Source organism: Hyperoodon ampullatus, assembly GCF_949752795.1.
Source record: "Hyperoodon ampullatus genome assembly, chromosome: 3".
In the NCBI taxonomy this organism is placed as follows: Eukaryota; Metazoa; Chordata; class Mammalia; order Artiodactyla; family Ziphiidae; genus Hyperoodon; species Hyperoodon ampullatus.
The window spans coordinates 24,180,559-24,194,761 of NC_136916.1; the positions used below are offsets into that span (position 1 = coordinate 24,180,559).

Genomic DNA, 14,203 nt, shown 5'->3' on the forward strand with positions numbered 1-14,203 from the left:
AATATGTGATTTTATACTCATGGCCATCATTTTGTATCCATTGATTTGGTGTACAGGTTTATTCAAAGTTAACTTTGGATTGCAAGAAATTGTTAGCCTGTAGTTAAAACATCACTTGGAGACATTTCATATATGTTCTTCTGAAAGAAAACTTAGTATGTTATACAAACATTGGAATGCATTAAAGAAGGAATGATTGGCTACATTATCAAAGAATACTTCACTTTTTACAAGGGTTGATAACTTTACCACTTGAGTAATAACTGCTAGGAAGCTTATATTTATTTTCTCACTTAATCCATACAACCATCCAATGAAGTAGCTGCCATTAAAAGTCACATCTGACCCCATGATAAGCTAGTTTCAACAAAAGATAACTTCTTATCTATTCCCAATATTGAGGAAATCTCTAAGTAATGTGTGGAATATTAAGTAGCAAAGGCCTATCTTTTTAAGGGATAAATTAAATCATTTATGCAGAAATACTGACCAAGGTTTTAATGAGTATGACATGAATGTTAAATGTCCTAATTATGTAGAATATTCTGAGGTCAACTTATTTTTTCTGTTTCAACCTAAGGTTATCATTGTCTCCATCATTTGCTTCCAACAATTCTTAGATAATTTCTTTGTTGAATTCTGTTCTTTGGAGTGAAATAATAATAATATTTCTTTTTGTAATTATACAAGTATATTTATGTAATGGAAAGAGGTCTGAAACTTTGAATTGAAACTTTTCCTCCATTCTGTATAAGTTTTAAGGAATGTGTGTGTATGTGTGTGTGTATTTTTGTGCACATATATATGATTTTTATGACATTCTTCACAAATTATATCTTAATTGAGGCTGTAATAATTATTAAAGACAGAAATACTTCTGTCTATATGTTTGAACTCCAGTAGTATGTAATGTGGTCCATTGCACTTAGTAGGAGCTTATCAGTCCTGTCCAATCATTTTATGATCTATTCTTTTGTTTGTAGGAACAATTTAATTTGAACCCTATGTGATATATTAGTACAGATTCTTTCCTTTAAAAATCTCCAAGGGAGAGAACTCTACAGTCTTTTATTCTTAATAGTATGTGTAAGTGCTTCCATTTATAATTCAAGATTCTCTGTTGCCTCATTTCTTTAGCAAACTCTGTGTTAAAGAATCTTTTCCCGATAGGTCAAAGGCTGCTGCCTCACATTTTGTAATGGCCCAGTTCTCTGGTGAGCTGGGAGTAGCTGTGGATTGAACAGTCTTATTTATCTCTTTTTCCTCCAGAAACCCCATTAAAGTGATAGTAAAGGAATAACAAATACATAAACCAGCAACAGAAAGAATTGAAGAGGCACCAGCGCAGGAAGGAAATTTCACGTTTCTGGTGGCCTGAGAGCTGACGAAGGCTTGGTGACTGCTGATGCTTGGTAGGGGCGGCCGCAGCCCTGGACACACGTGCGGGCTGCAGCTGAGTGGGCCCTGGGCTCCCCCGCAGGCACCGGACTTTGGATTGAACGCCCGGTGGGTGGGAGTCCCGCGTGGGGCTGAGAAGCACAGGGTTGAACAGAATGCTTGTAATTGGAACACCTCCCAGGCTCTGTCTCCCCTACCCCTTTGGTACAACCAAGGACCGGAATCCACAGGCTCCTGCCTCAAGCTCATCTCTGAAGAAATGGGCAGAACTGACCGGGGAGAAGCAGGGAATCTAGTTTGGGAGTTTGCTTCACAGAGGGGAGTTGCTTAGTGCCCACTCTGAGTCAAAAACCTCTTTTCCAGGACATGAATCTCACTTTCAGGCTTTCTCTAGTGTCCAATTTAAGTATGATGCACGACTAAAGGCCACCAGTCACTCCAGGAGAGCCTTTGATACAGGAGAGAAAGAGGCAGATAAAAAAACAAAAAACCCCTAGGAATCAGAGGATCCAGGGCACAGAAGAGGAGAACATCCTCTAATTACTATAATGAGGGGTTTTGAAAAATGGCATCTGGTAAGAAAAATGTTTAGAAGAAAGGAACAACCAAAGAGCAAGAAAGAACCATTACAAATTAAGAACATGACTGATACAATGGATTCAGAGAAGGGTTGGTGGAAAGTGAGGTGAGCAAATGGCCAGAAAGAAGAACAAAATATCCTCTGTTTAAACTCTAGGATTATAAGGAATGTGACTTTCCTTTTACCCAGAGTGTGTTTGAGTGAAAGTGGCCTCACTGTTCATGGTAATTGTTCTCCCCATCTTTCAAATGAGCAGAAAGGCATGACACAGCCGACTTCTCCATGGACCTGTCTTTTCTATGTGGTGACAGGGAAGGAGAGGTAAGTGTGTCCATCTGACCCCAGCCCAGGTCTCAGTGTTCAGGATCTGCCTGAATGGGCAACTCGGATGGGTGACTTTGTGTTCCCCCAGACCAATGTCCATAGGAAGCGGTATCCTTGAGAAATGGTGAATTACTTTATGTTTACATGTGCTCAGTGCGGCTGGAAATCCACCAAGAGTGGTGGTTTCCCAAACTCTGAAAAAATGATGGTAATCTTCTGCCTTTCATTTGGAACTCCTATTATAGACAGTTCTCTAATAAAGCAGTTGTAGGATGTTGGGGTCATCTAAAATGTCTTCATAAAAAGAGTGTGTGTATGGAGGGGTGTTTCCTTTTTCTGAAACTCAAGTTCATGATGGCTTCCTTAGGTGAGATGTGGGTACCTCTCCAAAATGAGGTATGAAAATGAAAAATGTAACTGGGACTTTTAAAAAAGTGAAGTTGAATGTTTATATGTTATAACTGAGTAGAACGAAAACATGAGAACGTTGTAGAAAGATCCTGATTTTATTCTTTTTATGGACTTCCAGGAGATTCTCTCTATAAATTAAAGAAATGGGAAAATGATTACCAAGTTGTGGATACACTTTTATCCACCTAAAGTTGCAGATTTTTTCCAGTTTAATCATTTCTTTCTTGCTGTAAAGTTCACATTTACTATAGTTAGGTTGCGTGTTAAGTTTTCTGAGATTTAATGTGTGGATCATTTGAAGAAAAAGATCAGGACCATAGGGCAAGCAATTGGTTTACATTTGAGAGAGATTTTTCTTACATTCATACACCTTGATTTTGAGTCTTTGAAGAGAGATGTTCTGTAGTAAATTAAAATCCATCGTTTACAATTTTTTAGTTAGAAATTTATATGTGGAAAATTACAGATCAGCTTGTATTGCAATGAATTCTCAGGGCTTTCTGGGCAGTTTTTATTGTACTAGAATTTAACTGAATTGAATATTGTCTAAAACAAACCCATTGCTTGGGAATTGTAAATTCATCATGCATAGTTTTGTATATATGGCAGTACTTCTTGTCATAGATTTTTACATTTGAAAATTTAGAGTTTTGAGAACTAAATGTCCACTGAAATAGTTGTTCTAAAATTAGCACAGTTCCAGAGAACTGTTTTCTTTCTACTTTCTAACCTAAATTTCTAACCTACCTTTGTAGCTAAGATACGTTTTTCCATGGAGAGCCATTAGTCTAGATATTCTGTGGCAAATAAAAGCTTGCTTCAGAGCCTCATGCAAAAGCATATTAATGGATAGTTACAGGACCTTTGGAGTGCAGGGCCCCAAATATGTAAATTTCACAGCCATCTCCAGTGTTTTCTTGCTGTGACTCAGACTATTTAAATTTCAACACTGCACAATGTCTTCACAGGGTGCATACATATTTCAGAAATTCTAATTTAACTTTGATTACATGGATGTTAGAAACAACCCTTAAATGAAAAATTGAGTTTTCTTCTCATAGGGGATGTAGACATAAATTCTGTCAGTCACAGGACCATGTTTCCCTCGACTGTGCTAATTGTCATCCTTTTGGAGTAAAAAATGAAATGCATGTTTATTGGGTGCTGTTGTATATTTTGTCCTAATCTTGAAACTTTTTTTAAGCAGTCATTTTCATATTATCTCTTTCATGCCTACAATTTAAATGGTTGATTTCTCTGTTTGCAAAAGCTTTGAGAATCATAGATCGTAGTGGAGAGACTCCTTGTAAGTTTGGCATCTGCAAACTCGAGTTTGAGGCTGGCTCTGCCCTTGTTTTTCCAATGAACTTGGGCGAAAGTTAGTTAAGAACAGCCACCTCATATCATTATTAGGATGATCCAAAGATACAAAGTAAATTTAAAGGCTTTGTGAAGTGAAAGATAAATACAAATTTTAATTAATTTATCTAGTATTCCATTGCTTTGGTCTTCTCAGTCACCTTAGGCAAGTGGGAGAGCTGTCTTAGTCCATTCGGGCTGCTGTAACAAAAATACTGGTTTGCTTGTAAACAGTGGCAATTTATTTCCCACAGTTCTGGAGGCTGGATCCAAGTCCAAGATCAAGATACAGGCAGACCCCATGTCTGGTGAGGACCAGCCTCCTGGTTCATAGACAGACATCTCGCTGCGTCCTCACATGGAAGAAGGGGCGAGGAGGGTCTCTGTTAGGAGGTTACTAATCCCACTTATGAGGGCTTCAGTCTCATGAACTTATTTAATTCTAATCACGTCCCCAAGGTCCCACCTCCTAACGCAGTTACATTGGGCATTAGGATTCCACAAATGAATTTTGGAGGTGACACAAACATTCAGTCCATAGAAATGGGTGTAGCATTGAAAAATATTTGCTACACTTGCTAATGATGGCAAATAACATTTTCCAATCCCAATAACACAGTTTTTGCCCCAAATATATGCATTTCCTTATAAGTATGTATGTAGAAGATGGTATTTTATTTGAGGAAAAAAATCCCGAGTAGTAAGAGATGTTGAAGAGGTGGGTTGCTCTTTGCTAAGTGGGTCCAGGTCTAGGACATTGTTGTCCCACCCAAAGCTGGGCTTTCCAACTTTGCCCGAATCCCTTTCGTCTTGCTTGAATCCCTTCCATTTTGATGTTTCTCTTGGTCTTATGATCAGTAATGGGTGATGGTGGGAGATATTGACTGAGCTGCAGGTTAGTGATTGAAACAGCAGGTTGCTGCCACTGATCCCTAAGCTGTTGGCAGTTCTGCCAAAGCATGTTGAAAGTTTCCATCTTCAGTTTGTGGGAATCAATAAAAACTATCTGGTGAGAATGTGTAATAACTCAGTATATACTTATAACAAAACTAGAGTTGTTATTTATTAATTGCATAGATGTGCCAGGTATGGCTATATTTTTCTGACAGGTGTATCTTCTTTAATTCTTATAGCATCCCACAAGCAAAATGCTGTAACACTAGAGGAAAGAGTCGAAGAGAAATTGGGTGAATTACTCAAAGTCATGTAGCCAGTGATGGCAGAGCCCAGCTCAGAGTCCAGGTCTTCACCACACCGTGAGCTTGCTTTTCCCACCACCGGTGTGGCCTCTTTCCCTTGGGTAATAACTCTGTTCCTTTAGGTTTGAGCTAGAAATGGTTGCATCTTGCTTTGAAAGAACCTAAACAATCTATGAACTGCTTGAGTCTTGAACCTTTCACAGAGGCTATGTATTGAATGTGGTACCTTGGGCAGTGCTCCTGGGTCCTCTGGTCTTCATGGGATGTGAAGGTCAGTATCACAGTGGGTAGATGGGAGTCTGGGCCAGTGTGCTGTTCTCATGTGGCTGAGGTGGTGAATCCTGTGATGCCCTGAGAAGGCTTGGGGCCTCTCCCAGGGGTGGCTGTAACCTTAGCTTTGGGACATCTGTAGCCTGGGATCTATGGCAAGAAGTTACATTTTTCTCAAGTCTTGGGTTTGAAGCACTTGTAGAATGCTGGCTTCCAAAGGCCGATATTTCTTTTGCAAAAGATGTCTCAAATGCAGTGCTCTCACTGCTGTTCGGGGCCCCAGACAGTGGCCTCTACCTTGGCTTCTCTGCCGTTAGCTTCCTTTGTTTCCCTTCAAGCCTTTATGCTATTTTCAGATTCATCTTATACAGAGGTTTCCTGTTTATTAAACGTGTGTGCTGGCTTTCTGGGCTGTCCACCGTTTTATTCCATGATTTCCCAATGCTCTGTGCTCAGGCCGGGCCGTGTGTCCAAGGGCTGCACTTTCTCCATTTCCTCCCTCCATCACTCTCATTAGCATATGCTGTTCCTCTCAGCCTGCAAATCCCTTCTTCCTCTTCTCTGCCTGTATAATAAATCTTTATATAATTCAGAGCCTGGCTTTATTTTCCCACCTGGAAATAAATAAAGCACCCTCATGGAGCTGTTTCTTCTTGGAACCTCCTAAATTCTGTGCTTTGGAATATTTTCTAGGCTTTTTCAAAATAATTTGTTTCTTAATGGTTAATTAATTAATTTTCTTTTTTCGGGCTGTGCCGCACGGCATGCGGGATCTTAGTTCCCTGACGAGGGCTTGAACCCTCCCCCCCTGCATTGGAAGCGCGGAGTCCTAACCACTGGACTGTCAGGGAAGTCCCTCTTCTTTGTTGTTTACAGAAGTTTCTGAACAGATGATAAGACTTCAGGGCTTCACATTCTTTCATCTCCTTGGTGCCCAGCAAAATCTAGGCACGTGGTAGGTGTGAAGTCACCCACTGCTGACAGATTTGTTGTTGCCATTTTAGTACTTCATTTAAGCGCGGCATTTAAAACGAAGAAAAGTCATGAAAGAACACATGTGTACAGAACAGTGCTGGGATTTTAACATGTTGAAAGCTCCACTGATTTGTTGAAGTGTGGTTTTTTTTTCTCTCCTTTGTCTCACCAGCAATCAAAGAGAAGTACACGGACTGGACAGAATTTCTCATTCGTGATTTGACTGGTTCCCGGACGGCCCCAGCCAGCCTCCTAGAAGGTGTATGTATTGTTATCCAGCTATTCTCTGTCTGAAGCAGCACAGTTACATGAGCTCACACCTAACAGCACCTTTGCATATATCCTTCTGCGGGTACATGCGTCCACACGGATATCGGTGTCCAAATAGCATAACTTCCTGTCTTTTCCCAAATTACTTAGGTTACTGATTCTAATGGCACTGAAGAATCTTCACCTTTGGCCCAATCAATAAGTGGAAAATTTGCTTTTATATGAACACATTTTAAAATAATAACATGTTAGGATAGGTATCCACTATCCTATATCTTATCTTATCTTATGTTAGTGAATGTATATAAAATCCTGTAGAATAACTGTTTTGTAGAGGTGATGACTAAGCATATATGTGCTGGGGTGTAGTCTCAAAGTGTATTGATAAATGGTTCCATTAACTATTGTATTCCGAGGCATTATGCCGAAATTTAAACATACACGTTAAGTAATAGAAATGGCTAACCATATTTAAATGTGGTTAAGGTCATTTTAAGGTACTGAAGTAAAAACAGTTTAATCTGCAATCTTGATGGTAATATGAAAATAATTTTATCATAAAACATTTTAATATTTACATTCTAGAACAGGAAGAGAAATGTACTGTTATAAATAATTATTAAGTCACCAAATCGTTTTGAAGAATGCCCCTGATAAAGGGGAGACCACAATGAATGACCAAGAATACAGTGTGGATTTTGACAATCTCATTATTCTCTTAACATTAACCGTAAATTTCTCACCTGTCATAAACGCTATTGATATTTTGGAACACCACGGTATAATATACAGTCATCTGGTTTTGTTTTGTGATGATTTTTGCCTAATGTAGTTTTGTATCTCAGTGGCTACTACTTTAATTGTTTGGTTGACAAATCACAATGATGATTGTTCACCCTTTCAAAAGAACAAATTGTTTTACTCTGTTAAATTTTTTTAAACATATTTGCCTGCAAGGCTGGCTGAACAAACACCCTTTTCCTATGCAAACATGTGCTAAGAAGGTTGCTTAAATGGGGCAGGTGTTATATATATTTTGTAAACCAACTATGGGGTTAAGTGTCCAAATTACACAATAGTCTAATTTAGCTGATTATTAATGTGTATTAGGCATTCATCAAAAATGTCCTCTACACATATTCATGCATTACTCACGTAATCAAAGTACGAGAGTGTCCTGATTATGACAGCGGGGCCGTCGTAAGATAAACGTCTGCTGAGTCAAGGTATAAATTGATCGCCCCATATCAGATGTGTCCGTCTATGGGAAGAGCAGACATTTCGCTACCGCATGTTTTCTAGCTCGAGGCAAATTTGGTGTAACGCTTCTTAAAAGCACCCTCGTTCCTCACAAATGCAGTTTTATCTGGGAAGGGTGATTTGTTTGGTGAGAACTTAGCACAAACTGTCATTTTCTATTTACTTGTGGCTTTGTTGTTGGATACGGAGTCGGGTATAGTGGATGTGTGCGCGGGAGGGGAGGGGAGGGAAGGGCGGGGGCAGTGGGGTGGAGGGAAACACCAGACTGTTTGCCAGTAGCTTGGATGATGGTGTGAAAAAATATTATCTTCTGCTGTCATCTGTTTCCATGAGAACCTTAAAATAAAGTTTAAAATAAGGAGTTTTGCTTCTGTTTAAACAGCCTCTGCGAGGGAAAGGCCCTATAGACCTCATTACAGTTGATTCCTTAATAGAGCTCCAGGATTCTCAGAGCCCTTTTCAGTACTGGATAGTTAGTGTGATTGAGAATGTTGGAGGAAGATTACGCCTTCGCTATGTGGGATTGGAGGACACTGAATCCTATGACCAGTGGTTGTTTTACTTGGATTACAGACTTCGACCAGTTGGTTGGTGTCAAGAGAATAAATACAGAATGGACCCACCTTCAGGTAAGGGCCAGAGCTTTGGCTGCTCTCAAGCGTTTTAGAAAGAGATGTGATTATTTTCCTGGATGTCTCTCTGGAAAATGTATTAGCTCTGTGGTGTCTTTTACATCTGTACTTGTGGATATGAAGCATTTTAACTTCAAATACTTTGTGGAGCAAATAGAACCCAAGACTTCTATGAATAGCGTTCAAAAATGAGAAAGCAGAGCTGGAGGCTGTGGAGAAGTTGATCTGGTTCCTTTGGAATCAATGGTTTGGAAATGAAACACACACTAGAGTGGGGCTTGGTGATATTCTCTATTTTTCTTTAGGAATTTGATAGTCTTGCGAGTAGGTTCTAAAGTCTTTGTACTTCTGCCCGTCCACCCATCCACTCACCCAGCCATCCATCATCCATCCACCCACCCATCCATCCATCCATCCATCCATCCATCCATCTGAATATCCAAACCAAATGCTTATCATTATGTTATCTGTCCTGACCTGGAAATAGCAAAGAGAAAATCATCATGCTCTTTTTCCTGGCATATCATAGATTTTTAAGTAGCTTCAAATACCTTGTCAGATGACTTTCCAGAGACTTAATTGGGTAGAAGAGTGCATTATTCTTCCTGACATACCTAACTGGGCAAAGATCTCAATGTTTATGAAAGAACCATTCTTGAATGTTTACTACATGCCAGGTGATTTTACATCTGCTCTGATGTTTATTTTGATTCCAAAAAACCATTTCATGTGACTGTTTCCTTTTACAGCAGAGAAAATTTGAGACTGAGTTTAAGCTACTCGTCCAAGATCACCCAGTTTGTAGGAGGAACGTGCTGTAATTCAAATTCCTGGGTCCCCTCCCTCTTCCATCCAATTCCCCCTGCTGCCTCTGACTGGCCTTACAAACCTTTCGATATGTAGCTTCAGAACAAAAATGTTGTATTCTTGTGGAATTAAAGATGCCAAGGAAGGAATACTCCTTTCTTCCCAAATTTGCTGATTTTCATTCTGGTCAATTTCACAGGTTTATTGGAAGCAAAGACTTGGCTCTTTCCTTCATTAAAATTGCCAGAGGTTTTTTTTCCTCCCATCTTAGTTGCCAGTGTTAGTCTTGAAGACATGAAGCTGAGGCGTTATATTTCCCTTTTCCGTCAGTCAAGGGCTTTAATTGAAAAAACGTCTTGGTTCTGTGTGTCATGTGTTTGCATTTCAGTTGAATTTGACAGGCATATAGACATAGAACATGGTATTTTATTAGTATTATTGTTGTCAACGTTTTGAGAAGCAGCCAGGAAATCCATTTATACCCTGAGTAATGTGGGGATATGATTACAAACGAAGGGCCTGTCAGTTTTGTGAGAAGAGATCTAAGCTCACGTTTGCCTTGGGATTCATAACCTAGCAGGAGAAATTTACTCTGTGCAGAAAGTTGGGTGTATAAGTCTTAGCTCAGTATCTAATTGCTTTATAAATTTTAAGAAAAATATATTTGCCAGTGTAAAAATTTATAGCAAAGCAAAGGATTACTACTGGCTCTTAGGTTCTGTGCAATGTGCCCTTCCTATGACATCGTGGACTCGTACTCAGCAGCCAGAATGGAAGGTGTCCCTGCAGAAACTAAGGAAATATTTCCATAGGAGAGTTCTCTCTCTTCCTTTAGATAATTTGATGTCTTTATAAGACAAGAATAAATTGTGTTTACTCACCTTAGTAATTTTCTGGAATTGTCCATTTCACTGAAGCGTTAAAGACTTTGGAAAAGGCATTCATCATCAAGAAGTTATCTTCCCAACATTTAAATTGTCGGCAGCTAAACTTAGTTTGGGGTACTGTAGGTTTAAAATGGATCTTGGTCAGACCAAACACATCAGGAGACTTTTTGTTTCAAGCAATAAGTCCTGATGGCAATGGCAAAAAAAAAAATTGTCTGCAGGAAAGGCTATGGGTGGGAAGAGGAAATTAAAAGGTGAAAGGACACCCCCAAATGTGACTCTTAGTTCTTCAGATGCAGTAGTTACAAGATGAACACTGAATTCTCCTCCTACCTGATTCAGCAGAGCAACACCCGGGAAGGCAATTAATCACCCAGGTTTTACACACAGGAACAGAACCCAATCCTTTGCGTAAATTAATTTCAGAACCCAGTGTGACTTGTTAAACTTAGATGATAGGGCTCTTTCCTTGAATGAAATCTAGGTGGGAGTAAAATTTCACACTTGCATAGAAAATACTAGGCTGTTTTTTCTTATTCCCAAACACGCTTAAGTAAATGAAAAGTGTTCATCATTGACTGGTGCTGGAAGGGTTGGGGAGGAGAGCAGGCAAGAGAGACTTTGGGTATAGAGTCGTCCCTCGGTATCCACGGGGGATTGGTCCCAGGACCCTGAGGATACCAAAATCCAGGGATGCTCAAGTCCTTTGTATAAAACAGCACAGTACAGTTGGCCTTCTGCATCTGAGGGTTGGAGGTGTTCTGCACCTGTGCTTTCCCCTTCCCAGGTTCCACGTTCGCGGGCTCCTCCATCTGTGGTTTCTTCCATCCACGGGTTCCACCCACTGCAGGTGGAATATTCAGGACCTGTGGGCCGGGAGGGCTGACTGGACTTTGAGAGTGAGGCCGTGCCAGGTCAGCCTACTCTCGATGCCCTCTTCGCTGTGCTGACATCAACACCTTTGCTGAAAGTAATCATAGCTCCTCCTTTCCTTTCCTTATTCTTTCTACTTCTTGCAGGACACAGTATTTCTCAAATGTTTGGTGCGAATAGAGGTATAGAAATAGGTGACAGAAAGTAGTTGGCTAGTCAGTCTTCAAACACTAGAGGAGAAGGTGCTGGCTTTTATGCTGTCCGCCAGCGAGAAGCCTGCATCCCATCTTTGGATGGAATCAGAGGACACGGGGTGGGGGAATGGGAGGTTAGAAAGAGGGGCAAAGCCACCTTGCCCCACTCGACCCACCATCAGGATTAAAGTGCTGCTGGGGTAGGTGGAGTCCAGCTTCAGTGAAGACCAGGTGAGGGAATGGAAGAGGGTAAAATGCCAATAATCATGGGAGGGGCAGTGGCTTCCCGTGGTCCTTAGTGATTCAGGCGTTATCAGGACAGGACTGGGAATCCACGGGTGCCTTTTCTTCAGTGCTGAATGGAAGGCAAATCATGATTAGACAGACCTGGAGCTGCTTTTCCAGCTGTGTACCCCTAACGCCTCCCCTCATTTATTTATTTTCCTGTCCTGTGGCCTTCTCTGTGTTCCTCGAGCTTTCTATGCATGTCCCCTCTTTTGGAATGCTGCTTTACCACGCCCCCACTTCATCCAGACCTTGGATGAGAGGATTTCACTCACCGCTGAAACTGAAAGTGCGGGACTCATTCTCTGCTGTGTTCCCTGACACCCTCCCCAGCACATAGTAGGTGCTCAGTAAATATGTGTTGAGTGAGTTGACTGAATAAAAACTCAGGTGTGTCTAGACAGAAGGAAGGAACCAGCCAAGTCCACCTTCCAGGAGCCAAATAATTGATGGGGATTTGGAAGCCAATTTGGAGGTGAGAGCCCAGGTGGAGGCACCTCCACACAAGGAGGACTGTACTGTCCTCTTTCCCCTGAAGTGTTAGGGGGGCTTCTGAGCAAGTAGAGATGTGATCTCTTGTTTAGCACCCAGGACGGCTCCAGGATATAAGATGCACGGGAATGTTGTCTGTGGGGTTCAGGATGAGAATTTCTTCCTTTAAAAGGGTCCGTGTATGAACAGAGCTTGAGAAACCCAACAGAGTGGAAGGAACATGGGCTTGGAGTCAGGGTTCAAGTCAGCCTCTCTTTCTACTTCTGTCACTGGCTACAGAGCTTCTGGGCAAGTTACTCTACTTTGAACCTCAGTTTTTACATCTGTAAAATGGGGATAATCATACATTTGCTGTGCTGTTAAGTGTTACTCAGGTGATTGGTATTTTCTAAATATTCAATCTGTGATCAGAGTTTTAAGATTATATTTGATCTTCTAAGAAATTTAAGTAGGTCATTGAGGTCAGGGGTCATTTAGAGGCCCCACCTGCTTTCATATTTTTGGATGTTTAGAAAGCAAGGTAGAACCTGACATGGTTTTGCAGAAACTAAAGAGATGAAACTTTTTGAAGTTTAAGAAAAATCCTTATCTCTATATTCTTTTGTATATTTTTTCCCTTCATAACCTTTATGTCAACCATTTTCCCCCCCTTTCTTTCTATTTTAGGTAGTTTCTAGAGCCAGAAGTTTCTAATCATCTAATTCAGATGCTTCTTACTTGAACTATTTCTCATTCAAAAAGAGTTGTTGTTGTTTGTTTTAGCTCAGGCTACCTTAACGAAATACCATTGATGGGGGAGGGGGCTTGAAAAACACAAATCCACGGTTCTGGAGGATTGAAGTCCAAGATTAGGGCATCAGCATGGTTGAGTACTGGTGAGGGCTCTCTTTGTGATTTGTAGATGGCCACCTTCTTGCCGGGTCCTCAGCTGGCCTCTTCTTTTTTTCTTTTTTTTTTTTTTTTTTAAATCTTTTGGCCATGCTGCACAGCATGTGGAATCTTATTCCCTGATCAGAGATCGAACCCATGTGCCTTGCATTGGAAGCATGGAGCCTTAACCACTAGACCACCAGGGAAGTCTCCCAGCCTCCTCTTTATGTGCGCATGGAGATGTATATATCTATATCTGTATCTGTATCTATATCTATGGGGTATTGAGAGAGAGCAAGCATGCACTTGAAAGAGAGCTCTTTGGTGTTTCCTTTTACTAGGGCACTAATCCCATCATGGGGGTCCCACCCTCATGACCCCATCTAAACCTAATTACTTCCCAGAGTACCATGGCATTGAGAGATTAGGGCTTCAACATACTAATTTTGGAAGGACACAAGCATTCAGTCCATAGCACTTCCCAGTGTCTATTAAGAAGCATAGATGAGCCTTTCCTTACTGGTCAGAGCCTGGTGGAGAAGGGAGGAGAGGAGGGTGTGAGGTGCATGAATAAAGGGGATCACCCCTCCAGGCCTTCGATCACCCGAGGCTGAGAGATGATGATTTTGCTCACTCCTCTTCCTGCCACACTCTCTGTGAGATGGACTGCCAACATGCACAGAGGGGGACACCTCGTTTTCACTCAGGCTTCTAGTTAAAGATGAATCAGGACAGGTTTTAATTGCTTATTACTTCCCACCGACAGAAATTGACATGATACACTCTACTAAATTACCTGCAACACGATCACTTTAAGAACCTGTTTTATGTTCTTTTAATGGTGCTATTTATTGTCCATAAACTTGCTGGCATAACCAAGTGCCTCTCTGTCTAATGAAACACACACATGGACTGTTGTTCTCTGCTTATTGAAACTAGGAGGTGTTTAGCTTCTGCAGGTGGTTGAGCGTACTGACAAAACTGCAGTTGCTTTTCACCTTTGAAGACAAGGAGTATGCCCTGCCGTGGGGTTAAATTCCATATTAGGATTCAACACCCGCAGCACGAAGACAAAGAATCTTAAGATTGTAGGACAGAGATAAAAGTCCCGTGAGAC

General features: G+C 40.9%; 1 protein-coding gene across 1 annotated transcript in view; it reads left to right on the forward strand.

Moving 5' to 3' along the window:
* Positions 1-14,203, forward strand: part of SFMBT2 (Scm like with four mbt domains 2) — a gene marked incomplete at both ends in the record, with an annotated part of 182,312 nt that overhangs the window by 75,051 nt on the left and 93,058 nt on the right. Inside the window, 2 exons of the mRNA XM_079700155.1 lie at positions 6,689-6,777; positions 8,429-8,675. Of these exons, the coding sequence (XP_079556281.1) occupies positions 6,689-6,777; positions 8,429-8,675 (336 nt within the window). The remainder of the gene's footprint in view (positions 1-6,688; positions 6,778-8,428; positions 8,676-14,203) is intronic.